The sequence below is a fragment of the Pempheris klunzingeri genome, chromosome 15, assembly GCF_042242105.1.
Source record: "Pempheris klunzingeri isolate RE-2024b chromosome 15, fPemKlu1.hap1, whole genome shotgun sequence".
NCBI lineage: Eukaryota > Metazoa > Chordata > Actinopteri > Acropomatiformes > Pempheridae > Pempheris > Pempheris klunzingeri.
Genome location: NC_092026.1, coordinates 10,847,832 through 10,875,248, shown reverse-complemented (window position 1 = coordinate 10,875,248; position 27,417 = coordinate 10,847,832). Strand labels below are relative to the sequence as shown.

At 41.2% G+C, this 27,417-nt stretch overlaps 2 protein-coding genes across 2 annotated transcripts in view; both read left to right on the top strand.

Moving 5' to 3' along the window:
• Positions 1 to 42: 42 nt before the first annotated feature.
• On the top strand, positions 43 to 11,348 carry klhl14 (kelch-like family member 14). Its single transcript, XM_070845613.1, has 8 exons — positions 43 to 920; positions 2,783 to 2,904; positions 7,119 to 7,208; positions 7,894 to 7,972; positions 8,094 to 8,284; positions 9,745 to 9,903; positions 10,702 to 10,859; positions 11,208 to 11,348. The coding sequence occupies exons 1-8, from the start codon at positions 43 to 45 to the stop codon at positions 11,346 to 11,348; spliced, it is 1,818 nt and encodes a 605-aa protein (XP_070701714.1).
• A 7,585-nt stretch (positions 11,349 to 18,933) lies between these two features.
• LOC139214383 (voltage-dependent R-type calcium channel subunit alpha-1E-like) overlaps positions 18,934 to 27,417 on the top strand; it is a 50,303-nt gene continuing 41,819 nt past the window's right edge. Inside the window, exons 1-2 of the mRNA XM_070845226.1 lie at positions 18,934 to 19,346; positions 24,748 to 25,011. Coding sequence (XP_070701327.1) covers positions 18,934 to 19,346; positions 24,748 to 25,011 — 677 coding nt within the window. The remainder of the gene's footprint in view (positions 19,347 to 24,747; positions 25,012 to 27,417) is intronic.

Genomic DNA, 27,417 nt, shown 5'->3' with positions numbered 1-27,417 from the left:
TGCTTTATTTGTCGCCTAGGTGGCGTTCACAGTCAGGAAGTCATGTCCAGATCGGGTGATAGAACATCCACCTTTGACCCAACACACAGTGACACCCTGCTGCACGGGCTCAATCTCTTATGGAGAAAACAGCTTTTCTGTGATGTGACTCTCACTGCCCAGGGACAGCAGTTCCACTGCCACAAAGCTGTGCTGGCATCCTGCTCCCAGTATTTCAGATCTCTCTTCTCTTCCCATAATGTGATCAACAATGAGGGGAGCAAAGGGGACCAGGGCAGCAGTGGGACCCCCTCATCCTCTCCTGATGACAAGCTGGTGACACCCAGCGCCAGGCCCATCAATAACCTGGTCCTCCAGGGCTGCTCGTCCATTGGACTACGATTAGTGTTGGAGTACCTGTACACTGCCAACGTGACTCTTTCCCTGGACACAGTGGAAGAGGTGCTGTCGGTCAGCAAGATCCTCAACATCCCTCAGATTACCAAGCTCAGCGTGCAGTTCCTCAACGACCAGATCTCTGTGCAGAACTACAAGCAGATCTGCAAGATTGCCGCACTGCACGGACTGGATGAGACCAAGAAGCTCGCCAACAAGTACCTGGTGGAGGATGTGCTGCTGCTGAACTTTGAGGAGATGTGTGCCATGCTTGATGCTCTGCCACCTCCTGTGGAGTCAGAGCTGGCTCTGTTCCAGATGTCAGTCCTCTGGCTGGAGCATGACCGGGAGACTCGCATGCACTATGCGCCGGACCTTATGAAGAGGCTGCGCTTCGCCCTTATACCTGCTCCAGAGCTGGTGGAGAGGGTGCAGTCTGTTGACTTCATGAGGAGTGACCCCGTGTGCCAGAAACTGCTCCTGGATGCCATGAACTACCACCTAATGCCCTTCAGGCAGCACTGCAGGCAGACCGTGGCCAGCAGGTGAGAATGAGACAGATAGACATACACAGATACAAAAAACACAGATATGAGTTCACAAATACACACATACACACAGACACGAGCCCTGGACTTGATACCACCGCCTGTGTAGTCTAGACCATGTAGGTGGTCAGTCAGAGATGTGAGGCTTGAGGCCCAGTTAATGGAGGATTGTGGATGTTTTCCTGTACAAGAGAGCCAGCTGTCAAGGGGCTTGATCTACGCTATGCTACACTGTATCCATAATTACAAGGTTACCTTATGTTTTTGTGAAGAAAAAAACAACTCTTTATTTCCTCACACATCTGTGTAATTGCTCTCTAATCAGTGTAGACAAGATGCAGCAAACTAGATAAAGGTTATGCGTTTGATGGGTAGCAACTCTCATGAATATAATTTGAAATGCAGTAATTAAATTGTTACCAGAATTACATGGTAATTACATAACAATGCTTGTGTAAGTACAAGGGTGATCCAGCTATTGTGTTTACAGTAAAGATAAACAAAATACAGTCGGAGGGAAGTGAATATATTTAGGTATATGTTGTAAATCGCTATACTGGGGTTAGATACATGTGTTCCACTTGCACAAAAATAGCCCAAGGTGCATGTCTTACTTCCTTGTTTATCCTGATCAGCACTTTAAGAGCTGGTAAGTAGGCAGGCTTTGTCAGTAAGTTGATTGATTGACGGCGCTGTTGTCAGGTTTGTTTACAGAGCTGAGTGTACAGTCAAGGTTGAAATTCTTCTGAATAGTTATGGCATCAGTATTCAAATTTTGAATTCACTGAATATAGATTTAAAGAGTGAGAAAATTAGAGCTGTGGGTTTGAGAAACTGTAAACTTGAAAAATCAAATTCTGCACAAAGAAGCTTAAAGTGAAATACTTTTACTTCTGTTCCTACATAATCTCAAAAACATATCTATTCCTACATATGGACATAAATGAGCAAAGAATCAGGAATCCTCATAATTAGTTTCACATGCCACTGTTTCTCTCCTCTCTCAATTAATCACCATTATCTATGTCCAGGGGCTCATTTGCATATGAATAACCCCAAAACACTTCAGAGTGGGCCAGTCGCAGAGAGAATGTACTGCGACGACAGCGAATTTCCCAAGCATAAAAAAGTAGAATATGAAAAAGCAAAGAAGGTGAATGTGACTGAATATAAAGGCCAGCTACTTTTAATCTTTTTACTGCATATTGTGATTAATTGGTAGATTTGTTATGAAATCCATTAAGAGCCAGATAATGGTCATTAGTGTACAGTAAAGTGTGCAGCTTTTGGGTTATACATCATATGCAAACAGCAGGAAATATCTCACAACTGGCTCAGAGTTGTCACATGAATCAGTGCAGCCAATGAAATGGAGACATTGTATAGACAGGTTTATGTACTTGATTGTGCTTTTAGCCTCCAGCATGGCACCGTGCACGGCCGTCTTTGCTTCACAGCTAATTAAAAAGTTATCTTTAGAGTACAATAACTGTTCAATATCACATCAAAAGGATTAGTACGCTGTTGAGCAATTTTTTGTTAATCATGATCAACGTGGCCACATATTGCTTGATTAGTCGTCTCAAGTTCAGTCCTTGTACCCAGATGAGCAGCAGTGACTCATTTAACCATGCATTTGTTCTTTAATTCATTCACTGGTTGTGTCATTCACACATTTAGCATTTTCAGAGTGAAAAACCAAAATATGCTGGGCAAGTGCTTTTTAATACTATAAAAGTAATTATGTAAATTAAGGAATTAAAGGTGCCCAGGTTCAGGTTGTGTTTTTAAGTCTTAATACCTGTTATGTTCTTTGTTTCCTAACACTTGTCCACACACCCACACTTTTGACATTACAGAATCCGTTCCAATAAGAGATTGCTGTTACTGGTGGGTGGTTTGCCTCCTGGACCTGATCGTCTCCCCAGCAATTTGGTCCAGTACTATGACGACGAGAAAAAGACATGGAAGATCCTCACAAGTGAGTAGCAAAGGCTCAGCTGCTTTTTTATTTCTACCTGGGGCATCTTGTGTTAGCGGCTTTTATGATGAGAGAAAGTTGTTCCTATGGATGACTTTAACACAGGTTAATTTCCACAGAAAATGAGGGGAAGGAGTTCCCTAAATCCTTTAGGTAATAATGTATCACTATCACTTTTAATATAAGTTTTTAATCAGAGCGTGACTTCACAGCACTGTGGAGCTTCATGCCCGGTTTCCCTTGTTTTTGCTGAAATATGCTGGCAGGATGCATGATGAGATTTACTTGAATCTAATGATGTATCGTGGCAGAGATAGAACAATAATGAATGTCATCTTTGCTCAATAGCTTTTAAATGTAGCTTGATTATTCACTCACATTGATCAATACATGAGATTGATTTACCTCATACATACTAAAATTAGCCTGTTGGCCAATGAGTTAAATATCAAAAAGAGGGATGAGATTAGTGCAACACAGCAGCTGTAATGTTCATAGAAACACTCAAGAGCAAATATATTGGGATTTTAATTGACTAAATAGGTAAAAAGAGTTAAAAGATATAAAGACATATCCTATAACTTGTAGAAATATAAACTAGGGTATAGATCATGATATTGATTTTATGATATCACTTTGAAAGCAAGTTGTCATAATTTCCCCAAAAGATCTATTCTATTGAAAAGAATGTAGTGTCCATAGAGCACACGTCTGAAGCCTTTGTGAATTTACCTGCAGCACTCACCTCTGTAAAGAGTACCATGCTCTTTTTTCTCTCTGTCTTCCCTGACCTTTTAAGGCTCACCACTATATTGTTGCCATATTGCAAAGGTCATACAAGAGCTAATGGGAAACCATATTTGTGCTTTGCATCATCATTGCCGGACGTATTGAGCTTTTGTCCTTTGGTTTTGGTTGGAGCTATATCTCAGCAGTGTCTTGTCATTCATACATATTAGCCATAGGTCTGTTTTCTGTCAGCACGACTTTTTAATGTATCCGGTGTGGTATTTCTCTTGTTGTGTCTTGTGTTGTGTTCAGAGAAAGTTTTGCACGTTGTTGTTTCTTCCTCTGCTTGAATCCTAACAATTCTTGGCAGTTGTTGGTTATTTTAGCCCATGTTTAAGCTCTATTCAAATCTGTCAGAGTACATTTTTACTAAGGCCATGCATGAACAACAGGGAGAAACACACTGGTGTTTATATTGTCATTTTCTCATCTCTCTCCCTGGGTATAAACTGCAACAAGCAAAAGGTCAATAGGGATTTCCATCAGTCAAAACTAAAAAGTTAACACTCAAATGGTCCGTGGCCAAGTGGAAGGACAAAACTGCAAAATCATCCCCTCAACACATCAGTGACCATCTGATGTAGCCTCCACACAATGGATGTGGAATAGAAGATTATTAACATTCAATCATAACTTTTCAATGAGGCGAAACCTGAGAGGGACAGCCTTTGATTAAGACATTCATCAACACAATTTGGGAAGAATCTGATCCCTCTGGTTGTGTCAGATATATATGCACTGCTCGGTGATTCCAGTGTAAAGTTTGCCATCTAGTGTACCCACAGCAGCGTGGACGAGCTCAAGACAAAGGCAGGCACAGTGCTCAGCCACAATGCTGGACCGTATTTCTCCTCTTCCTCTTGAAACCAACCTGATATTAAAATCTTCCGCTCGGAAATCGACCTCATCTACGCAGCATGGCCTAGAACAAAGGAATTCAGCTCAGTGGGATGCAATTGTAATGGTGTTAAAGGCACGTCAGAGCTCGAGCAGCAGTGGTGCATTAGCTGTGGAGTCATTCAACCAACCCCGACTGTGCCTCTATGCAGAGGTTTCTGACTCCCTCTAGTGAGCCCTACAGCTCACTGTAGACTGGAGTGATGGCGTCCATCTCGTAGAGGACATGCTCATCCTGCCCTCCTATGGCTGCACACCCAAAGGGTTAGTGGAAGATTTAGGGGAGAGGGGATGGACAGGTAGAATAATTTTTCCCTCGTTCTCAGGTGATAATTCTCAATATATATTGTAGAAGGAAAAATAATAGATATGTTTTACTGTTTTCACTGCACAAGACTATTAGGGTGGCACTTATCCCGCTGTTCACCTGTATTTGAGGAACCTGTCGAGGTCGGGCAAATGTCCCAAATCCTCCCACAGCACTCCTCGTACTGTAGCCTGTGACATACTGTAAAGCAATCATCTTCTTTTCACATGGGCACAAGAAGAATTTTAGTATGAGTACAAGTCACTAGACATCAAATAAAGAGCCGCCCATCCATGTCCTATATACTGCTGACTGAATGATAATGTAAATAGCATGTAAGGGAATTTGGCAGTCATATGGTACTCATCTTTGAGGTGCACTGGAGGCAGGCAACCTAATCCCCTCGTTCGAGATAAAGCTGTGTTTAGTCTATGTAGTATTAGTTCCTATCTCAGACTCCCCTTCCATAGAGGACCGGCACATGTCAGCCAGCCAGAGTGAGATTGCAGGGAGAGGCCAATTGGAAAGAAATGAGATTCAAGGCTGTCTAATTTTGCAGCAACTGTGATCCATCAGGCGTTGGGGAGGTGACAGTGGAAATGACTGATGGAGACAGACAGGTGGGCTTTAACATTTCACTGATTTGTGCTCAAAAAGCACCGGGCCTGAGATTTATTGAGTGAACACGATCATGTTCATTATGACTGTCACCTAAGACCATTTCTCTACATCTCAATGGGGTCACTTCAGCAAAAGAAGATGGAGGAGAGGAGGGGAGCACAAAAACATACACAAGGGAAAAATCCTTCACAAGGGGGCCCTGCAGCAGCTGTGGGCTTGTAGCCGTTCATGCTAACTTGTGCTAACACATGATGAGGAGTATGATACACTAAAGATCATATTCACTGGATGTAGTCAGTTTATTTCTAGATAAATAGCAGTTGTGGCACATTTTAATGATAGATGGGGAGAAAAAGAAAGGTGTTGAATTGAGTTAAATCCCTCAACTTATTTATCTTATTAGATAGATAGATAGATAGATAGATAGATAGATAGATAGATAGATAGATAGATAGATAGATAGACAAACAGTAGACCGTTTACTCTGTTTCATACTTTCATTTGTTCCAGTGTGAGAGCCAACAGACTTGATTCCCCTCAAGAAATCACTTCCCGAAGATGGATGAATGGAAGGTTACAAAGCAAAGGCAATGAGGAGGAGAAATAAATCCTATAACATTGGCTCACACCGCGGATTGTGAAATAGATGTTTGCGTTTGTCACTGCAACAGGCACGTTGGCCTGCTGAGATGAGGACATCGCTAAATCAAATCAATCTTGACATTAGCGTGTACAATGAGCAGTCCTTGTAAAACAATAGGACACTCTGCATGACAAAATAAAAATAGTCACTGAATGACAAACAGTGCCAGGACAGATAATGCGACTTGTATGAGGGATCTGCAATTAGGTTCAACCATGGCCAGTTTTTTAAAGTTTTGTTCAATGACGGATCAGTGTAGTTTCACAGGTTCAGATCTACATGTTAGTTTGAGTATTATTATCACTTATCTCAAAGCTTTTTATCTAATTATATCTGAGGACAGATTTATAGCTGATTATACAAAAAACAAGTGACGTACTTCATTGTATGTTTTGTGTTGCTCTACAAGACTGGAGATGTAATTGATTGGTTATCCACACTTGATAAACAGATAAACAGCTTTGCTGATTTGGATTTTTGTTGTTTCTGGGTTCATGTGTTCACTTGTTTCCTTTAAACCAAGTGTTATATATCTGGTGGGTCATTTGGGGGGTATTGATTAATATTCAATGACAGCAGGTAATGGTTATTGTGGTTTACATTTTTCTTTCTTCCCGTTAAAGGGGTGCCTAATGCTTGCTCATGTGGGGATTCTTTAATCCTTAGTTTTGAAATTTTGAATCATTGGATCTCTTTGTTAAAGTGTTTGGTCTAGACCTTCTCTTTCGTTTCTTTACATCTTAAGATAACATTTGTTATGAATTGGCGCTATATAAATAAAGATTGATTGATTGATAGTGTTTTTTACAGTACATTTATGAGAAATCATTTCAAAGTTTGATACAAACTTCAAAAGGGAGGGCCACATTTGGCCCATAGGCTACCATTTACCTATTACTGACCTAATCATTCACATGTTTTAGTAATTGATGTTGCTGATTTCTGTGTCTTGTCTAGTAATGCCTTACAACAGCGCCCATCACTGCGTGGTGGAGGTGGAGAACTTCCTGCTGCTGCTGGGCGGAGAGGACCAGTGGAACCCCAACGGTACAGTAACACCACAGACTGATTTCACACAGCAAATTTGTCAGTGTTTACTTAATTTGGAGAGCGCTCCGAGCCAGAGTTGATATAAGTTCAAACCAATCGGAGTTAATGTTAACACTTTCAGATAGTTTCAAACACTCATCCTAGAGCCAGATCAGCTCTGAGTGGACAAACAACACTCCAATCAACACTTGTCAATAACTGGCACAGAAAAATAACTGCTATTAACACTGAAATATTTGTGGTGTAGATGTGTTAAGAGTACTTTTTGTGAAATAGTGGTTGCACACCGCCATAGTAAGAAACAAAAACTATAAATGATCAAAAACTCATCTGATACTGTACTTTTGCTCTTAGTCCATCATGTATCATAACAATACAGAAATGCACTTAGTGAAAACAGTGTGTGACTGGAAAAACAAGACTTCAGTCAACTTGTTAACTCACATATTACGCTGAAAATCATCATGTGTGGGTGGTGATTTTCAGATCATATGTTTATATTAAATGGAGACTTGCACAGTCACAGTTGTGCATTTCATGGGTACCGTAACAAGGAGTTTGGCAAAAAGTCAGCTAATTAAATCTGAGCACTGCTGGACTCTGTCCAAACCGATTTATACTATAAACAACTATGTCATTTTAGTAATCATTGCCATTGATATTGATTATATCTGTTCTGCAGGAAAACACAGCACTAATTTTGTCAGCCGCTATGACCCCAGATTCAACAGTTGGATACAGCTGCCTCCGATGCAGGAGAGGTAAGTCATTAACATATTTTAAATCTATCCACAGTTTGTCTGTAAGGTGATTTCCGCTTTACACACTAATCTTGTCATCGCTGGTTTAATGATGATGTCTGGTTGACACTTCCTTCCTCAGGAGAGCCAGTTTCTTTGCCTGTCGCCTGGATAAGCACCTGTACGTGATTGGTGGTAGGAACGAGAGCGGCTACCTCTCCAGCGTCGAGTCCTACAACCTTGAGACTAACGAGTGGAACTACGTGTCGTCTCTGCCGCAGCCTCTGGCCGCCCATGCAGGAGCGGTGCACAACGGCAAGATCTACATCTCAGGTCAGGAGACAACCTGTCGCTTAGTCACGTTTATTATACTTTTACTTCACTGAAAATCATTTATTATCACTCTGCTACATATACAGGATATTTCTTATTTTATTGAAAAAAATGAAGACTAAAACATCACTAAATGATAAGATTGATGTTATCAATCACTCATGTTCATGCAAAGCAAAATTTCACAACATATCATGTCATATTAAACCAACTACAGAATAAAGCAGCAGTAGAATGTAACTAAGAACATTTACTCAAGTACAAACAACTAGTTTTTACTCATTGATTAAATTATTCAAACAGTATATGAAGTAGTTAAATTAGCCTTGACTTTGACCCTTTACAACATGAAAGCGCTGCTACACAGTAGAGCCCTACAGCTGCTCATCCTCTGAACAGGCACCCCGAAGTGAAAAAGTAAGAATGGTATTTTTCTTCCTAAAGAGGTGGCTGTGGCTCAGTGGTACAGTGGGTCGTCCCTCAATCATGTTGACCTATGGGTCAACATGTCGAAGTGGGCAAGACACTGAACCCCATCTTGCTCCTGAAGCATGGCTTCAGTGTGTGAATGAGTATGAAAGAATAGTCTCCTCCAAATTACATTCCTCCTGTATGAATGATGTGTGAATGGGTGAATGAGGATGTCATGTAAAGCGCTTTGAGTCATTGAAATAACTAGAAAGGCGCTATACAAATACAGACCATTTACCATTAAATACCTTGGTTATCCTTTTGATGTGATTGTCACCAGATTAGTTTCTTGTAAAGGGTGAAATGAAATGTACAAATGCTTTAAAACCAGCTCAATATAACTATAGTATAAAGTTTATTAGTATCTAGTCCACAATACTTAAATATTCTTTATACTGAAAATATAATGACCTATTTTATTTTAGTGACATTTAAATCAGTCAAACACTCATCAAACCAACGCAGAATATTGTAAACCAAAATCCTCCTCTTCCTAAAGATGACTATCACTGAATCATCAGTGAACTCCATGACGTGACTATTGTGCTGTATTACGCACCACGGCAGTCATTACAGTGTAAAACTAAAAGAGGGGAACAAAGGCTCCAGCCTTCAGTGAAACCTGTGTTTGAACAGAGCTGTTTGGAGAAGGCACCACTAACTCTGATGTAATCTAATAGTTTGAAAGAAAATATATATATATATATAAAAACAAAACAATATCAAACCAGTGATGCAAAGATCACATTTGAGAAAGAGCAGACAAGTGACTGGGTAGTATTAAAAGTATAGAAAGAAATCAATAATCTATAATTATCAATCACATGGTGAGTGATTTATCTGATTAAGATCATTTTAGGACACATTTCAACATGGGACATGCCTTAATTAGCCCTGCAGAGTTTATCACATGAGCAGCCGGTGTGTCTGTCTACTGCATGGATGTCCACTCAGTATTAAAGCGATAGCTCTCTGTTTACCTGTTGTAGGAGGAGTTCACAATGGAGAGTATGTTTCCTGGCTCTACTGTTATGACCCTATAATGGACGTGTGGGCTAGGAAACAGGATATGAACACAAAGCGTGCCATTCATGCCCTGGCTGGAATGAACGACCGCCTATATGCTATTGGTGGAAACCATTTGAAAGGTAAGTACTCATTTCAGAGAATGAACAAAAGAAAGGTCAAGATTGACACATTTTACGTTTTTCAAAACCGTATGAAAGAGAGGCTGCCATTACAACGATGGCTTTTATTTCACTATAGGCCTGTAGTCTCTCTTTTCTTTCGCATTTCATCATTCAAGGTAGAAAATGAAAGAGCAGCACAAACAACTGGATTGCTGTTGTTTGCTTGTATTTAATCAGAAACACTGAATGCTGGGAGTTGAATGGGAATTATGAGCAGGACATTTGTATGTCTTTTGAATACAGTCTCACGACTACTTTGAAAGACCGTTAAATGTACATTTACTGTACGTGGTGAACAATTTGCAAATTGGCTTTTTGCTGCCACAGTTTTAAATTCAGCTTGTGAGATCTGACACAGCTATATTCACATACACATGCCACGTGGAAATTGAATTTTTTTGTTTTGTGGGGTGGATGTGGGTTCTTTCGTGTAGTACGTCTGTTTTAATGTAAAGCACATTGACCTTACAACTGTAGTAGTAGTTGTGAATATATACATATATGTTACCTGCATATTATGCACTACATTCAAAACTTAATTTTAAGTTCTACATATTTCTCTATAACATTAAATACAACTTTGTTCTAATCACTCAAAATGAGAAGTTCATGGTAAAAATGTCTTTTCAGTGCCTTTAAAGTCAAACAAGCAGCCCGTTACTGAAACCTGGACCTACAGTTATGGGACATTTGTGTATGCGATACACTGAAGTACTGTCATTACTTAAAGATAACTTTTCTTCTTCTCTCACAAAGGTTTCTCCCATCTAGACGTAATGTTGGTGGAGTGTTACGACCCGAAAGCTGACCAGTGGAACATCCTGCAGACACCCATCCTGGAGGGCCGCAGCGGCCCAGGCTGTGCTGTTTTGGATGACAGCATCTTCCTCGTGGGAGGCTACAGCTGGAGCATGGTAGGCCTATGTTCTTATTCTTCTTGGTTATTATAAACAAATTCCATGAAAAGATCAAAACCAACAATGTGCTGGCCTCAGTTCTGTCTGACTTCTCTGTCTGTTGCATGGGCCTTTTATAATTCAGACTTTAGTAAAAACTGTATGTAAGTGTAGCCAGTAAAAAGAGACATTCCGCGGCACATCTGCTCCGTGTACAGTCTGCACACGTCGTGTGTTCAGTGTGACCAAAGTGTTGAAAGTTTTTGACAACGCACATTTATATAAAACTGAGTTTTTGCACTGTTGGAAATCCAGGCAGCACAAAGACAAATGAAGAGAATGATTTGATTTTCTTCTTTTCCTCAGGGGGCCTATAAGTCTTCTACCATCTGCTACATTCCAGAGAAAGGGACATGGACAGAGTTGGAGGGAGAGGTGGCAGAGCCCTTAGCGGGCCCAGCCTGCTCCACCGTCATACTGCCTGTCTGCCTTCCCTTTAACAAATGACAACTAGTCTTACCGACGGGCGGTGAGGGCAAGGAGCAGTGGAGTGAATGGGGAGAGGACCATCAATAAGCAAAACAGTTGTCTACAAATTTTGTGACAACCCCTCCGGTCAGATGACGGGGGTGTGTATAAACTATTTTTTTACAGGTTTGACCAGAGCACTTTCGTTATTCCTTACTGAAGGTTTGAAAAAAAGACAAGAATTGTGTAACTCATGTATTTAAACTCATCTGTGTTCTGAGCAATGGTCAGTTTCATATTTGGTTTGGTTTAAACTGATAGTAAGTGTTTTTGGCTTCTCTTCTATAGCACGCATAGTGTTGAGCTGAATTATAGCTTTCAAATCCATTGTACCTTGTATTCAGTAGAGGCATAATTCCAGCAAAATGCAGTGTTGTTTCATGGACTGAAACCAGGGGAAAACGTCCCTAATTGTAATGGGGTTAAGTTAAACTAGGGCTGGGTGAGTTACATTAACCGTGATGATCAAAGTGTATAAATATTCTTCGTCACTCATGTCATAACTCACTTCTCTCTGGCTGGACTGTGCACTTGTCCCGTTGCATCACCTGGTCCGATCATTATGCAGCGTTTTTTGTTGCCTTTCTCTGAAAATGAACATATTAACGTGTCAAAACTGGAGACGTTTCCTAAACTGCAGCTGTCATTATTTATCTGACATGGTACGAACACCAGGGTCCAAACACACTACATATTGTAAAAAAAGACACAATGATCTTTATGAGGATGTGTCCATATCACCCAGCCCTACTTTTTTAGCTAATTATCTGAATAATTTACACCCAGACTGAAGTGGTGTTTCTGTATAACTTGTTGAACAGAGAGTTCCTAACAGGTTATCTGCTTGCCAGATGTTTGTGGCAGCTATTCTTCCTGCTGTAAGCAAAGCAACTGAAGATTTACCACTGATTCTTGATACTCGTATGACGCACTAATGCTCACATTAAATATACAATGATGGTACAATCAAATTGTAATTGCTAGCCAGTGTATTAATGGGTAGCATGTTTGGGTAAACAGATGGAGAGGACATTAGTTTGGTTTGTTCTCCTTCAAAAGTTAACGCTAACAGGCCTGTTTGTGCGGCCGTGTAGCTTTACCTTGATGGGACTTTAATCTTAAATGTATGAAAAACAAAGAAACAAACAGTGGTCCTTAATGCACTAATAGCGAACCTTTGATTCAGCACTTTTAATTCACTAAAATGTAAATTAATTAATGTGCTGATGTGTTTAAACAGATTATCTTCAGTACAAATGAATCTAAGTCCAGTCTAGTCTACGTTATTAGGTTCAAAAAGTTGACTCTAAATATCGATGCAGTACCTGTTGAATTCTGTAAAGATTTGTTGATCTCATTCTTGTACATAAACGCTTGCAGTGAAACATTTTTGTGCACTCAACCTTGGATTTATTCTCAAATCCTGTTATGTCCTTTGCATTTTAGAATATGAAAATAAATTGACTCTTGATGATTAAAGTACATTTCCCCGGTTCTTCTTAGAATATATTGTAGACCACAGTGACTACATGTGAGAGTTCAGCATATTTTAATATACAGACAAAGTTGACCCTTATCACGATGGACTTTCGACACAGGAAAAACATACTTCTGCCATCGCAGTTTTCTCCCAAATTGTTTTTTTTTCCCCCTGCGTCAACATTTAATCAAACGAAACAACCCAAAGAGGCAAAATCATTCTTTGGATGAACTGTTCACCACTCAAGTAGGAATTGCTTTAATTTGAGTGAGTCATGAACCAAAAGTCTGGGAGCCACTGAACACAGAGGAAGATCTGCGTAAAAACTCATCTAAATGATTAAAACACAACTTCACACTTTACAATTCACAACTTCACAATAAATGCCAGACTTCAGTACATCTGCCTTTGCTGGACTGCAGATTAATTGATGTCAATATGAGTTAAAGTGAGATTAATTTAACTTGCAGTTCACCTCTGCTGCCCTTAATATCTGTCATACATTGACTGTCATAGATAATACCAATAAAGACTTGTCTCTGAGCCCACAAAAGGTAAGATTATGAATAAATCTAACCTTGAAACACCTTAAGATTAAAAAAAGACAGCTTCTCAGCGAGCAGGAGTCTGTAAAATGTGAGCCATCGTGCATACAGAGTGAACCTGATGTTTACCCTCAGGGCAGCCTCTCATGCCAGACCAGATTTGATTTGCCAACCATTTACTTACACACACACACACACACATAATGGTTTACTTCTAATGTCTTTTTGTTTTTTCTCCTTCAATGGCAGCAGTTTCTCTGCTTGGCGTCTCCACTTCATGCATCCACTTGGCCACGTGCCCAGAGGATAAGACGGCAATTATTTCCTCACAGAGATGATTCTGCTAGATTACATAAATCCATATCTAATTCACACAATATGGCGTTGGGACATCAGAAAATACTCAGTTCTTGGTGTCACAAACCCCTCAGAGACGTGTCTGACAGCTCCTGAGATGCTGCTGAGGTATTTGAGTGCTTCTTCCAGCCAGCGGTGACTGGACTTCATCCCCACAAACACACCAGTTGAGGGGACTGTGTGCAATGAGAGGATAACACCTTAGACGGGCAGATGCCGAGTGTGTAGCATGTGGGGATTTGAAGTTTTCATTTACCCTTCAGTGTCGGTGGCAGCAGATGGTTTCTGCAGAGCTCCCAGTCCCACTGCTAACACCTCGTCCTCAGCTTGGGGAATAACAGGATTGGTTAAAGTGAGCGCGGCTGACCTTTTAATTAAGTACACGGATCATCGTGGTTCTGGTTTAATCACAGAGAAAGTCTCCTCTGTCCTTGGCTCTAGTTTCATGACAGCACAGGCGCAGGACACAATCTTTGTTGCTATTAATATATGTTTTCTTTAACAAAGGTGAGAGGTCATATACTGTGCAGCTACTAAAGATTTAGGAAGAAAAACCTTGACTAACTGTAGTGCTGGGATAAATAGGTTGAAGCTTTTTTTCTTTTGTTCATCTGAGTTTCTGTATTGTCTGTTTTTCTTGATTAAATGTGTCATGAAATGAACTCCTTTATTCACACGATCCTCAAACCTTTATGTTGAATCTATTCCTGCTCAGGCTTCAGAGTGACACATACAGCAGCTGCAGGCGTTTCTTTTCATTGTTTGTCTGCTAACGTCAGGTTCCCTCTCCTCATGTGATGAAACGTCATGCTTTAATCCGCCTGTACTTTACCGGCTCCAGCATCTGATTTTGTAGCATTCATTTCTATGTTTCTATGTTTTTTATTCCCCTAAACCCTCTGATTTCTGCACCTCTGATCACTCTTTGTGTCTTTAAGACCTCGCAGTCCACTTTTTCTTCAAACTACAACAAAAAAAACCTTCTCTATACAGCACAAACATAAGAGATGCAAAGATTTTTTTAAAAAATACTGTAGTTACAAGTAGATATGCACTATAATCAAACTGTTTTGATGCTTTTGTGGCACCTTTACGTCTTTTTTCATCACATCTGTTACCCAAATTGTCATTTTTTCATTCATCGTGCATTCACCTGTTAAAATATAACAGCATAGTTTGACTAAAAAAAACATTAACTCAAGGTCCACTTACTGTCCAAGCTTTTAAAAACTGTTTTAACTGCACCCAGCGATGGTCCTCAGCAGATGGAGTTTGCTTAGTTTGCTCACTCAACTGAGCGACCAAACAACTCATCTTAATCTTCAGCTGCAGAACAGAAATTTAATTTTTTACGACATCTTCTGCTTAAACTGGAACACTGCACAACATTTACTGTAAATTTATACAGTTAAGTGCATATTCATATTCAGTTTTTTTTAAAATCACAAAATAACAATGAAATGCAACACAAAAGCCACTTTTCCCATCAATTACAAATATGACATCTTTATCATTTACATATTTATTCAAGGAAATCATCCGTTAATGTCTTTTCTTAAAGATGAAACTAGTTTATTGTGGAAACTCTTGTTTTAATGGGTATATAGATCCCCAATAAGTTCCTAGGACATTTCCTGGAAAGCACAATGTAATTTGACACAAATTATTGGTTTAAAAAACAGTTCCAGTTGAATTCCAGTTGATAAGTTCCTAATAACTACACAAAGAGTAACCAAGATATTATTAGTGATTGCATTAAAGGTCAGCTGAACATGCAAAAAACGTGTAGTTTCTCTAAAGGTGAGCATTTAATTCAACATATATGAATAAAACGGTTTACAACTATAGATAAATGATGAATAAACACTAAATTGGGTTTAAAATAGTACATCAGAATGATTACCTCAGAGGTATTTGAGTTACTTTATACTTTGTACTCCATTATATTTCTATGGCAGATGTGATAATCTATCTTTTGTTCCACTACATTCATTTATTCAACAGCTGTAGTCACACATTACAAGATTTTACAAACACACCGCATCACCATCTTATGAAATATGATATATTGCTAAAGATTAAATGACAAACAGTATGATCAGTACAGTGGCAGCACTACATATGAATGCATTAGTGAGGATCTAATCTAGTAAAGAATAGAGCTTTTACTTTTGATATTGTACGTTTATTTTGTTCATTGTACTTTTTTTTGCAAATGATGCTTTTTACTGGTAATGGGGCTTTTTTTCTTCTTCTTTTAATTATGTAAAGGACCTGAGGGGGGTGAGGGGGGGCCTCATAAACATAATTTGGTCCCTTAAAAGACTCAGCCTGGCCCTGCTTTTACGCAAACAAGTGCACTGAGAACCTAGTGACAGCGGTGATCTGCTCTCTGATGTCAGCTCTCTGAGGCAGCTGTGCGTCAGGTGTGTGGCTTTAGTCCACCATCTAGTGGTAAATATGTCTCTGAGCCAGTGCGCTCACACCACACCGCCGTTTTCAATGTGCAGACCTGTTGCGTTTAGCGCCCTCACGCAAAGCTCATCTTTTCCCCCCCTCGGCAGGTGCAGAACTTGAAGAAATTCAGTGAACTCTTAAAATGAAGTTTAAGGACACAGACGCGCACACTGACCCACATAAAGTGACTCATATCACCGCAGCCAGCTCGTGAGGATGATTGGGATTATTTCCACGGCTCGCTCCTGTCCCCATGCCTGTTTACGCTCCTCCGAGCTACGCTCCCCTGGCTCCCTGCCACCCCGCGGTATTTATAGCCAAACAGCGGCAATCATCACTCAAGGAATCCACGCGAAATCCTCCTCGAACCTCTAAACTTGGACTGAGTGAGACGGGCTGAATTTAGGATCCACCTGATCGGGGCTCTCCGGCGATGAAGGAGCGCGCGTCACCCCGAGGTAAAGCTGTCAAATTCATTAATCATTTCATTAGTTAATTGATGTGTTTGCCTCCTGTCGCAGCTCGCTGCATTAATCCTCTCCCTCCACTGAGCATTTTTAGCATCTTATTCATCTATTTCCACTTGTTGTGACTGCTGCTCCGTGTTGTGTTTTTTTTTTCTCTCTCTCTCTCTCTCCTCTTCTTCTTTTTCTTTCCTCACTTAATTGTGCGTCAAACACTTCACTCCAAGAAAAAGAAACAGCATCCTAATTAGAAATGCATGTGAACAGGCTAGTTATTGTATTTCTAAAACGATTGCACAAATTAGACGAAGGGGGCCGATTGTTGTTTCAGTGGGCTCTACAGTGGCAGCACTAATTAAAGGTGCTGAAATCTGAATTTAAAATGATTAAGAAAAAAAAAAAAAAAAAAAAAAAAGCATCTCCACACAAGTGCTTTAACTTTAATGAATCACACTGATGAGGTGGACGCCTCTTGCAACGGTAATTATTGTCTGTAGGCACACTACAGTAGGCTTATTGATGCTCTTTTCCATAGAGGAACCTCGTCTTTGCAGCATTTCATGATTGATTTGTTTGAATAAGTAATCCACATGTCATGGGATCACCCTGCATATCAACCCCGATGCTTTTAGAAGGTGTGCCTGTTGATACAAGTGCTTTTGACATTTAATTTCCCCTCAGCTCTGGCTGCAAAACCGCCTCCTAATCCAGGCTATCACATCTCTTTTGAACTTGCATGGCCGGGCTTAAATCAGAGGCAGCCCGCCCATCACCCACCAGCAGCATGAAGCTGTGATCAAGCCACCCTTGTAAATGTGTGCGCTGACCTTGCAGCCTCTCCCGGCTTTCAGACGAGCGCTGTGCTGCGTTTGAGGGCAGAGCTCAACTCAGACTGTGTCCAGTTCATGTCTGAGGAGCCGTGCTGCTGATGAGTGAGTCACTGTGCCTTTGCTTCAGCTCTCCCACACTCAGTCATCTTCCTTTCAGCTCCGGCTCAGTGGAAACAGCCTTGTTTCGTCTGTCTCCGACTGGCTCGCCTCAAACTTGCTGTTTTCCAGCCTTGCCACCTCATCTCCCTCATATTTCTTTGTCTCAGCTCACACACACACTCACACACATTTACGCTTAACTGGACAAAGGCAGCAACAACAGGATAATGGTTTAACAGGTCTGCTGGGTTCAGCGTTCTGGAGACAAAACACGAGACTAGATTAAAGCAAGAATCTGCGGTCACTGCTTTTCAGATATAGAAAATCTCACCCCTCTGAATGTGTTCTCATTTCTTTTACCACACCCACTTTCTGTGCAGCGTCTTATTCTGCTCACCAGTACAATTACTGATGCTATTTCTGCATGGCTGCTGGTTCAAAGCTTTTGTTCATCCAGTCATACTGGCATCAAAGATCTTACTAGCTGAGGTGATCATTTAGAAACAGTACAGTTAAATGGTGGCTTTCCTTCTGAATCTGAAGCTGCATTAGTTAGTGGGAAAATGCAGTTTCTCTGTACCTGTCAGTATATCCACAGCCACCCTTTACAGTGCATTTTCATTTCAACAGTTGTTGTGAGACATTCAGAAAGGTTAAATCTATTCTAGCTGGAAATCTGACGCCGTGGTAGGTTTTTTTTGGAGAAAACAATGCCAAGAATCCGTAATAGCCATGCTAGCAGCTCTGTAAGGCCTTATTAGGCACAGCATTTGAGCTGGTTTGAGCTAAATGCTGACGTCAAAGTGCTAACATGCTCACAATGGCAGGTTGATGTTTAGCAGGTATAATATCTATCTTGTTCACAATCTCAGTTATACTTGTTGGCATGCTAACATTTGATCTGACTTGCAGCTGAACCTCCTGGTGGCACCAGAGAAAACAGCTGGTGATCAAGTCATTAGGAAACAATGTCTGATAGCCATGAATGTCCGAGCCAAACTTTGTGCCAATCTATCTAGCAGAAGTTGAGATATTTCTCTGGATGTGTGAAAACTTTGATTCACCCTCTGGGGACCACGAATATCTGTACAAATTTCATAACCAATTCATCCATTCGTTTCTGAGACATTTCGGTCTGGATCAAAGTGACCAACTGACCAACATTGCAGTCCCTAGAAACATGCTGCCACCGTGGCTAAAAATAGACAAACAGAGAGAGAACAGGATGTGAAATGTTTTCTGAGCAGCGTGTCATGAGTGTTTTTCTGCCTTTTCTACCCTTTTTTTTTTTCAGCATTATGGTGAAACTGCCATCTACCGTCTTCTGTAGAGATGCTCACCAGTTCAGACCAGTCCCTGTCCCTCTCCCTTACACCCAACCTCCACTCCCCATCCAGCTGTGGTCCAGGTGGAGAGATGCACGTCCGGTCCTCCCTGTCCCTCCCCGAGCCTGAGGCCTGGAGGAAGGCCAGCCCCGCTGCCCGTCATGGCCTGGCACAGGGAGCCCGCTCCTGCTCCCTGCAGGTCCCTCATGCCGCCCATGAGTACCTGGAGATGCCCCCTCGAGCGGCCAGCTTTGACGTGCCTTGTGGTGAGGAAGACCTCTCCGATCAGGGATCAGGGTCTCAGAGCCCCCACTGCATGCTGCGGCGGCGCGGGGGACTTGTGGAGCAGAAGGACATCATCATGGCTCACCAGGCTCACAAAATCCAGAGCACGCCGCAAGCCCGAAGAAAAGAGTGGGAGTAAGTATAAAAGAGATTCAGAGGCGAAGGCTTACTCTTAAATTTTATGTGTTAAAGTGATAAATCTCCATGGAGGAGGATTAAAGTGCCAGTGTAAAAGAACACACACACACACACACACAGTATATGCAGTATAACTTTTGGTGGGTCATGACAAACACTTACTGTGAAGCCACAGAACTTTCTTCTAAATATTATACAAGATCCCAAGGCTATAAAATAGACATAAAATATGTTACGGCGAATTCTATGGAAAGATGAAAAACGTTCTGCAGGATGTAGAATTTTCTAGTAGAAACAGAGGTGGCATCATGCAATAAAAAATGAGATCTTTGATTTGAATATTTTAAGCCTATAAACGTTTCTGATGGCAGACGGAAGAGCAGGGGCGTAATTGATAACTTTAACGATGGCTCCATTCTATTTAACCTTCGTTAACATTATTAACTACGCCTGTTTTCCTGCTGCGGTGTGTCAAACCATCTGAAAATATCCGGAGTGTGTGACATACTGTCGCTTCAACAACGTTACACGCGCATACAAACAGTATATGATATTACTGCTGAATTACAGCTGCACTAATCACCACATTTTAAATGAATCATGGGCGAGAAGGTGACAAGGTTTCCCTCCCCTCATCGGAGCGTCCTCACATCTTTTATTGCTTTGGTTTTAGGATCCACGGCTTTATTGTTTTGATTTTGAATTTGATTTGATTTGATCAGGCAACTTTTATTTCAGCCACAAAGTTCAGATAAACCTGAACACTACCTGCCCAGCACCAAACAGCCGACAAAGTTAAAGGCTAGCTGGTGAACATAGTGGAGCTTTCAGCAGCTAGAGAGCCTGATATTTCCTGTAAGAGTTGGAGTATTGGACTTTGATTCTTAAAGTCTGCTGAAAGTACAAATAAGCAACTGTTTGCAAACACGTACGCGAAACCAACTTTACAAGACAAAAAAGGGTGTTGTTTTGTCAGCGCCCCCAAGTGGCCAAAAACATTACATTATACATATTGCACATATTTTCATATCTCCTCCTGTTTACATCGCTGTCCACTAGTTTGTTATTTATTGTTTTATCGAACACTCTACTTCGTTACCTGCTTTTGCTGCTGTAAATGTGACTTTGTCAGGTCCACTGGGATGCTCATTCCGCTTTGTATCTACTGGATGTGTAAGTTGCAGTTTGCAAACAGGTTAGCTAGAAGAAATAGTAAACTGATGATAGCAACAGTATGTCTGCATAGCATCTTTAAGGGAAAATCTCAAATGTAACCTGTTTTTTTTGTTTGGTTTACATTGACGGTTTGTCACCAAAATGCATTGTGCCCACACTTGGTGCATAATTAATGCGTTGAATGAATTTCTTTCCTCATAAAACGCACAAAGTGATGACACACTATTAGAAACATTGTTCCATACTGCTACGAGTGGTCAAAAGCTCCACAATACTGAAAACTCAGGGGTTCAAGGGTTTAAGTAGCAATACATATGGAAATTATTTTGTTTCCAACATTGTGATAGCTCCACCAATGAATCACCAAATCAGTTCCCACTGCTTTCTTTCAATTGATGTTATGATTTTCTTTTTTTTTTAAATGCTTGTATAATACTGTTGGCTGTGGTTTACTGTAATCAGATACTGGATAGCATTATTAATGGTGGAGCTGATGGTGCTTACTTGTGAACTTTTGATCTCTGTAGCCGCATCGCTCTGATTATCTGTTTCCCACCACTCGAATGTGGAGTGGTGCTCCATCAGCGTAACCCCCAGCCCACCAACAGGCCCCTTTCCTCCTCCTCCTTCCTCCATTCTCTGATTTATCTTTACTGTACCTCCACCACCCACCGCACATCCACTTTACTGTGTGCAGCCCCTCTCTTTCTCATGAAATAATTTTTTCTCTCATGTGCAGACACACAAGCACAGGCCCTAAGTCATTTAATCTTTATATTTTCTTATTGTCGACCTGCAGGTGTTGACGGCATTAGCAACTATTGCTCATAAAAGTACAAAATATTAAATGAGGGACTGAACAATAACAGCTGAACACTGATTTCAGAGGACTTCTGTACATGTATTGTGGTTATTTGTCCATTAGGGGATGCTAGGGAATCAAAGTAGAAGAGCAGCAGGGAAGCAGCATATGATGTCGATAGAGCTGAGCAGCAGTTTGGCCGTTGTTGACTTTTCCTGCACAACTACTCACCTGAAATATTAACTTTATTTTGTAACATTGTAGTATGTAATTTGCCAAAACATCAAAATGAATGAGTGACATTGAATTCCTGCATAATGTGCCTCTTGAGAGTGAGAAACGCTTTTCTCTCACAACAGAAAAACTTTGAAATTGGCTTTTTTCAGAGTCAACCTGCAGGCTTGTAAGATTGCTCTGAAATCACAGCCATAATGCACATATGTTTCAGGCTAAAGCCGCACGGTGTCACACCAATCTGCGGTGATATGAGCGGCCGTTATTGGTCGAATCAAACTGACATAACTCTGTACTCGAGGATGTCTGTTGCTAGGGAACAGAGAGAAAAATAAAATGCTAAAACCACTCCAGTCAACGTTGGATGAAAGCCTGTCTGCAATTATATAAATGCTCTTCAGAGTTCTGGCACAAAGTACGTCCATTAACATTTAACTCACACTACATGTCACCTGCAGCCTCACTTCATCTGCCGTCCCCTATAGGGTGTTTCTGATTGGTGTTTTTTTCATCTATGGACATGAAAATGCATCGCAAGCTACTGTGGCCTTTGGATCACCTGCTCTTGTCCTGTGATAAGGCATCAGTGTACCTGTTAATCAACAAAGTATGTCCCTTTTATCATAAGTCCGTCTTATTCAAAGTTTGGTTTGGCCCGAGCAAACTGAAAGGAGCTTTTTTTTTTGCTTTTTTCACCAATAGCCTATTTTTAGAAGCCTTTGAGTAGGCTGTGAGCAAGAACAACAGCTAAACGCTCTTAAAGCAGACTACATGTGGTCATCCATACAGTACAATGGATCGTCAGTGCGGTGATGATGCTACAAAGTCAGTCTGTCGGCTCTCTGAAGATGTCCAATGACCTTGATGCAGAGGAGGAGTGTGTGTGTGTGTGTGGTGAGTGTGTGTGTGTGTGTGTGTGTGTGTGTGTGCGAGTGTGCGAGTGTGTGTTAGGAGACACAGATTTCTGTAGGAAGAGGTTGCTCTATTGTGCAACATGGCTTTTGTTGGCAGAAATGAAAAGAACGGAGCAGGAATTCAAGAGAGCCATGTCGCTATGGAAACAACAGCAAAGAGAGCGCTAGAGACACAGAGACGGAGAGAAATATGCACTGTTTGCAGAGATGGACAAATATTTTTTTGTTGGGCAACGTACAATTAGATGTTTTTTAGTAATGAGTGCTCATGTAACACAGTTTTAGTAGAAAGTGGAGATGAATGTGAGATATGTTAATATGCTGTGAATTAACAACAAGCAAACTGTACATATCACCGGCTAATCATCATCCTGCTATTTTTACATTCTGTGCTCAGTAGGTCAGTGTTGCCTTTTGTTGCCCTCCTGCTTTGCATGAAGTGACACGCTTGCCTGCTTCATGCAGATTAGAAAGAGGAGGTAACAGAGTCATGGCTTAGTTTTTTTGGAGACCAGTTAGGGACTTATTCATAGATCCTGTTAAATCAGTTTTTTCCCTCCTCTTCCCCCAGATCTCGACTTGTTTGCCAAGCATAAATTTGTCACTCTCTCTTGGCTTGCTTTCACAATCTCCCGTCTGAGCCCTGCCCGTCTGCACACTGTGATACCTGCATTGTGCCGCTGCAGAGGCGAGTCTGTCAGTCAGCGGCAGCAGAGAGGGATATTTTCTGTCAGGACTTCAAGTGGGCTGATGCTGCGGGTCGATTTTAATTGCATTTATTTAAACAGCTTCGGGCACGAAACAAGCCACAATTGAATAATATCATGTCTGTGGGGGCTGAAGTGGTCATCTTCAGGAAACAGTGGGGAAGGGAGGAGAGCAGCAGATGGAGCGAGAGAGCCCAGTTGCCTAATGAGGTCTCACTTGTGGCACTGAGTGTGAAAAAGACCCTGCTTTCTTCTCTTCTCCCTCAAAAAGGGAGCAGCCCTAAGATCTATTTCATGCTCTATTTTTACTCCTGACTTTTACTCCAATATTAGCACAATGGCCTAGTTTTTAAATGTTTTAATAGTACAAGTCTGTCTCCATTAATGAAAATATGACAATGATGTCTGACTATCAAATGGTGAAAGCTTTTAAACGAGTCGAGCTCCTGCTCTATAAATCACCTTTAGGTCATCACTTCTCTATCCGCACACTTCTTTTGTGCATTGTCTCTCTCCTACTAGTGTTAGTGTTAAATGTATTTTCACACCCTTTCCTCTTGCCACTTGCACCCACTAACATCTTTACATAATTGTTTTTTGAATCACATACCCACACAGCCGACTGCATATAGGCTTGATTCTTTTTTATTTTCTCAGGGAGAAATGTTTTAGTTCATCCTCAGCAAACTCTAATTGCTATGGTAACAAAATAAATGTCCCTCCTCTTCGCCAGCTTTCATTCAGATGAATTTTGAAATCGCCATCATGAGATATGACTGTGGGAGGGGGCTGCCGGTGCTTATGCGCTCCTGGCTGCGTGATAATTTTCCAGCAGGTGATAAAGATTGTAAGATAAGTCTGATCTGACGATTCAAGCAGCTCCCTCGCAACATTTTCGACTGATTAGAGAACAACTTCTTGTGCATTCTTTTTTTTTTTTTTTTTGAATAAAGAGTCTGTTTTAGAGGCGTTAAACAAGCTTCCTTCCGCAACACATCAACCTTTTGTCAAGTTTACCGGGTGGAGAGGATGCGTAAAGTTTTCGAAGACTTCCCTCGGATCTCTCCATCTAATGAGCGCAGAGTAGTTTTTGATCGCGCAGCTGCCGGTTTGTCAGATCAAAAAGAGCTTGGATGTTGATAGAAATTTTCAACGTGTAAACTCGGTGGATTTTTTTTTTTTTTTTTTTACCTCCCTGCGCTGCTTGAGTTTAGAGACGCACACACATTAAAAGTTGTTCAGAGCTGATCGTAACGCGCTGTTAAACAGATGGGATAACGGAGGTGCTGAGCTTTTGCAGCCTGTGCACCAGAATCTACATTAGGTAAATGGATGATTTTTTCCCCTAAAACACAAGCCAGCTGATTGATATAATCCTTTTTGTCTTGTGGATATGGAGCGATAGGAATCTGCAACTTTTGGGGATTCTTGGCGCTCGAAAAGCTGTCAGAGGATTGAAGGTGGATCATTTTTTTTCGTTTAGCTCCACTTGACATTTTTCTTTACTAGAAGTCGCCCTGCAGTAAAAGCCCCTCTAAGCCGGCGGTCTGCTCATCTCTTTGTAGAATGGCTCGGTTCGGAGACGAGTCCGCCCCCAGCACGGTGGACTCCGGGGATGGGGACCTGGAGCGCGGCGGGGACGCACAGGACGCGACGGCGGTGGTGCTGACGGCTTCCATGAAACAAGCCAAGGCGCAGCGGGCCCGGACCATGGCTCTGTACAACCCCGTCCCACACCAGCAGAACTGCCTCACTGTCAACAGGTCGCTCTTCATATTTGCAGAGGACAACATCATCAGGAAATATGCAAGGCGAATCATTGAATGGCCATATCCTTCCATTTAACAACATAGAGTTGAGTTTAAAGTTGCTTTTGCTTCCTTTTCTTAGAGAAAGTGCATGGTAGGTTGTAGTCACTTCAGCACCATGGACAGCCACAGGCAGCTTGTTTAACTCAACCCCCATTCACTCCTGAATGTCTAAAAAGTGCCAAAAGTGCAGTTTCTAAAGTGCAATCTCAGTGCTGTGGGTTTGTTTTGTATGACTTCTACTGTACAGTAGGAAGCTGCCTTGCCTCCTCTTTGCTTAGCGTTTGCTTATCTGCAGAACCTACTCTACGATTTCCAGCTGTTAGTTAAATCAGCAGATAGAAAATCAGCTCTTTGGTACTTCATCTGCACATCCGAATGTAACCACCTCATAATTCTGTGAAGTAACTCGCCCTGATTTTATTCATCTGTTGGCTCCATGTGCTCCGCTGCTGGCAGGAGACAGAAAGTTAGCATGTGGTGATCATTAGAAGCAGCTCTGCTCACTGTGGGGGTGGCATGTAGGCACATCTCTGCTGCCTTAGTGCTCATTGGAATATGAACCTGGCCATGAGTAGGTGTCAGTTCAAATCCAGCAGGCAGCGTTTCTCTGCTTCCTGCTGTAGCATCGGCCAACACTTTTCTTTCTCCAGAACTTCTGACAAAGCTTATCAGGAAGGTTATTTTTCAGCAACTGCAGCAGATTAATGTAACGGCAACATGCACAATCACATTTACTAACTACAAGAATCCATTCGGTCTTTCTGTCCTGTTCACTTAAATCTGTTTATTTCTCTTAACCTCAATCATGAGTGAAGTGATATCCTGCTGAGTCGTTCACATATTTCTTTTCAACAGCATCACATGGTTGCCATATCTACCCACTGCTCCTCCTGTCTTACACCCCCTTCAGTGCAGCGTGCCAGTCTCCCACTGTTACCTAACCGCAGGCTCTGTGTGGTGTGTGGGAGTGGGGCTAGTGGTCAAGACGAGCTGGCCCCTGGCAGCACGGTAATGTGACTGTCGGTATCACACAGGCAGAGGTATGTGGGAGAGAGCTGCCCAGTAGCGCCGTGGTGGATCGTGGGCTGTAAAAGCAGCACATGTCAGAGTATTGACTGGGTGAGACCCAGATTTTTACACATTAGTGTCCAAGCTTTGAGATTGCTGGAGGAAAAAGGATTCATATGAATTCACAGCAGTGGTATTTCTTTGATTGTATGATCCTGCACAAGCACCCTGGACTGATGCAGTGTGACATTTCTCCAAAGGAAATGCACAATAGAGTGAAGCTTAGGGACCAGTGTTCCTGTAACTTGTGCCTGTAACTAAATTGTGCATACTAGAGAACTAGAGAATTCATTTGAAATGTTATTGATCATCATTGATCATGTTTTAAGACAAAAGGCCAAAATTCTCTAATTGTTCTAATTTGCTACTTTTCTTTGTGTTATCGTAACAGTAAGAGTATCTTCGGGCTTTGGGGTGAAAACGGGATATTTGAAGATGTCACATCTGAGTGTGTGAAACTTGGGTTGTTATTTTTAGATATTATTTTTTATATTATTTTATATTGATTAAACAGTAGATAAATTATACTGATCTAGAAAATAGTCACCAGAATAATGTATTATGAACAGCCCTAGTGCATACTTTAAATCAGTGCTGATCATTTTTAAATGTAAGCTGCACAGTTTCAGATTTTGTATGTATTTTTCTACCTTCCAGACAGCCATAGCCTTCCATTCATTTGCATACAACACCAAGACCTCCTAAAGTTTTATTTAGTTATGTAACCCATCATGCCAAAGTCACATTAAGAATCTAACTTAAAATAAATGTAGACTTGATGTCGACTGTGGTGGATTTATAATCTCAGGAGAGTTTCAAAAGTCAGTTTCATATATTTATTTTATGCTGTAGTTCAGTTGTTGCTCAGTTTTGCATCATATTAAACCAGAGGATATGTTATTGATGTAGGCCTATCCATTGACATTCATTTAGCAAGTGAAAAAATCAGCCAATCAATCAATTTTTATTTTTATATCACCATTCCATAAGACAAGTTATCTCAAGACACTTTTCATATAGAGCAGGTCAAGACCATACTCTTTAATCTGCAGAGATCCAACGAATCGAGAATTCCCACATGACCAAGCACTTGGCGATGGCGGCGAGGAAAAACTGCTCTTTAACTGGTAGAAACCTCGAGCAGAACCTGGCTCAGAGGTCGGCGGCCGGCATACATAGGAACAAGTATAACAAACTGAGAAGAATCAGATTAACTCAGATTAACCCACCATTTCCCCCTACTCCATGTTTCAAGAGAAAGTGTTATACTGTACTAAAATAAATGTAAGTCAATGGCTGCTCAGAAGGTCAGAAAAATATGTTAAAATATTTATAACTAATCGAATGATACGAAAA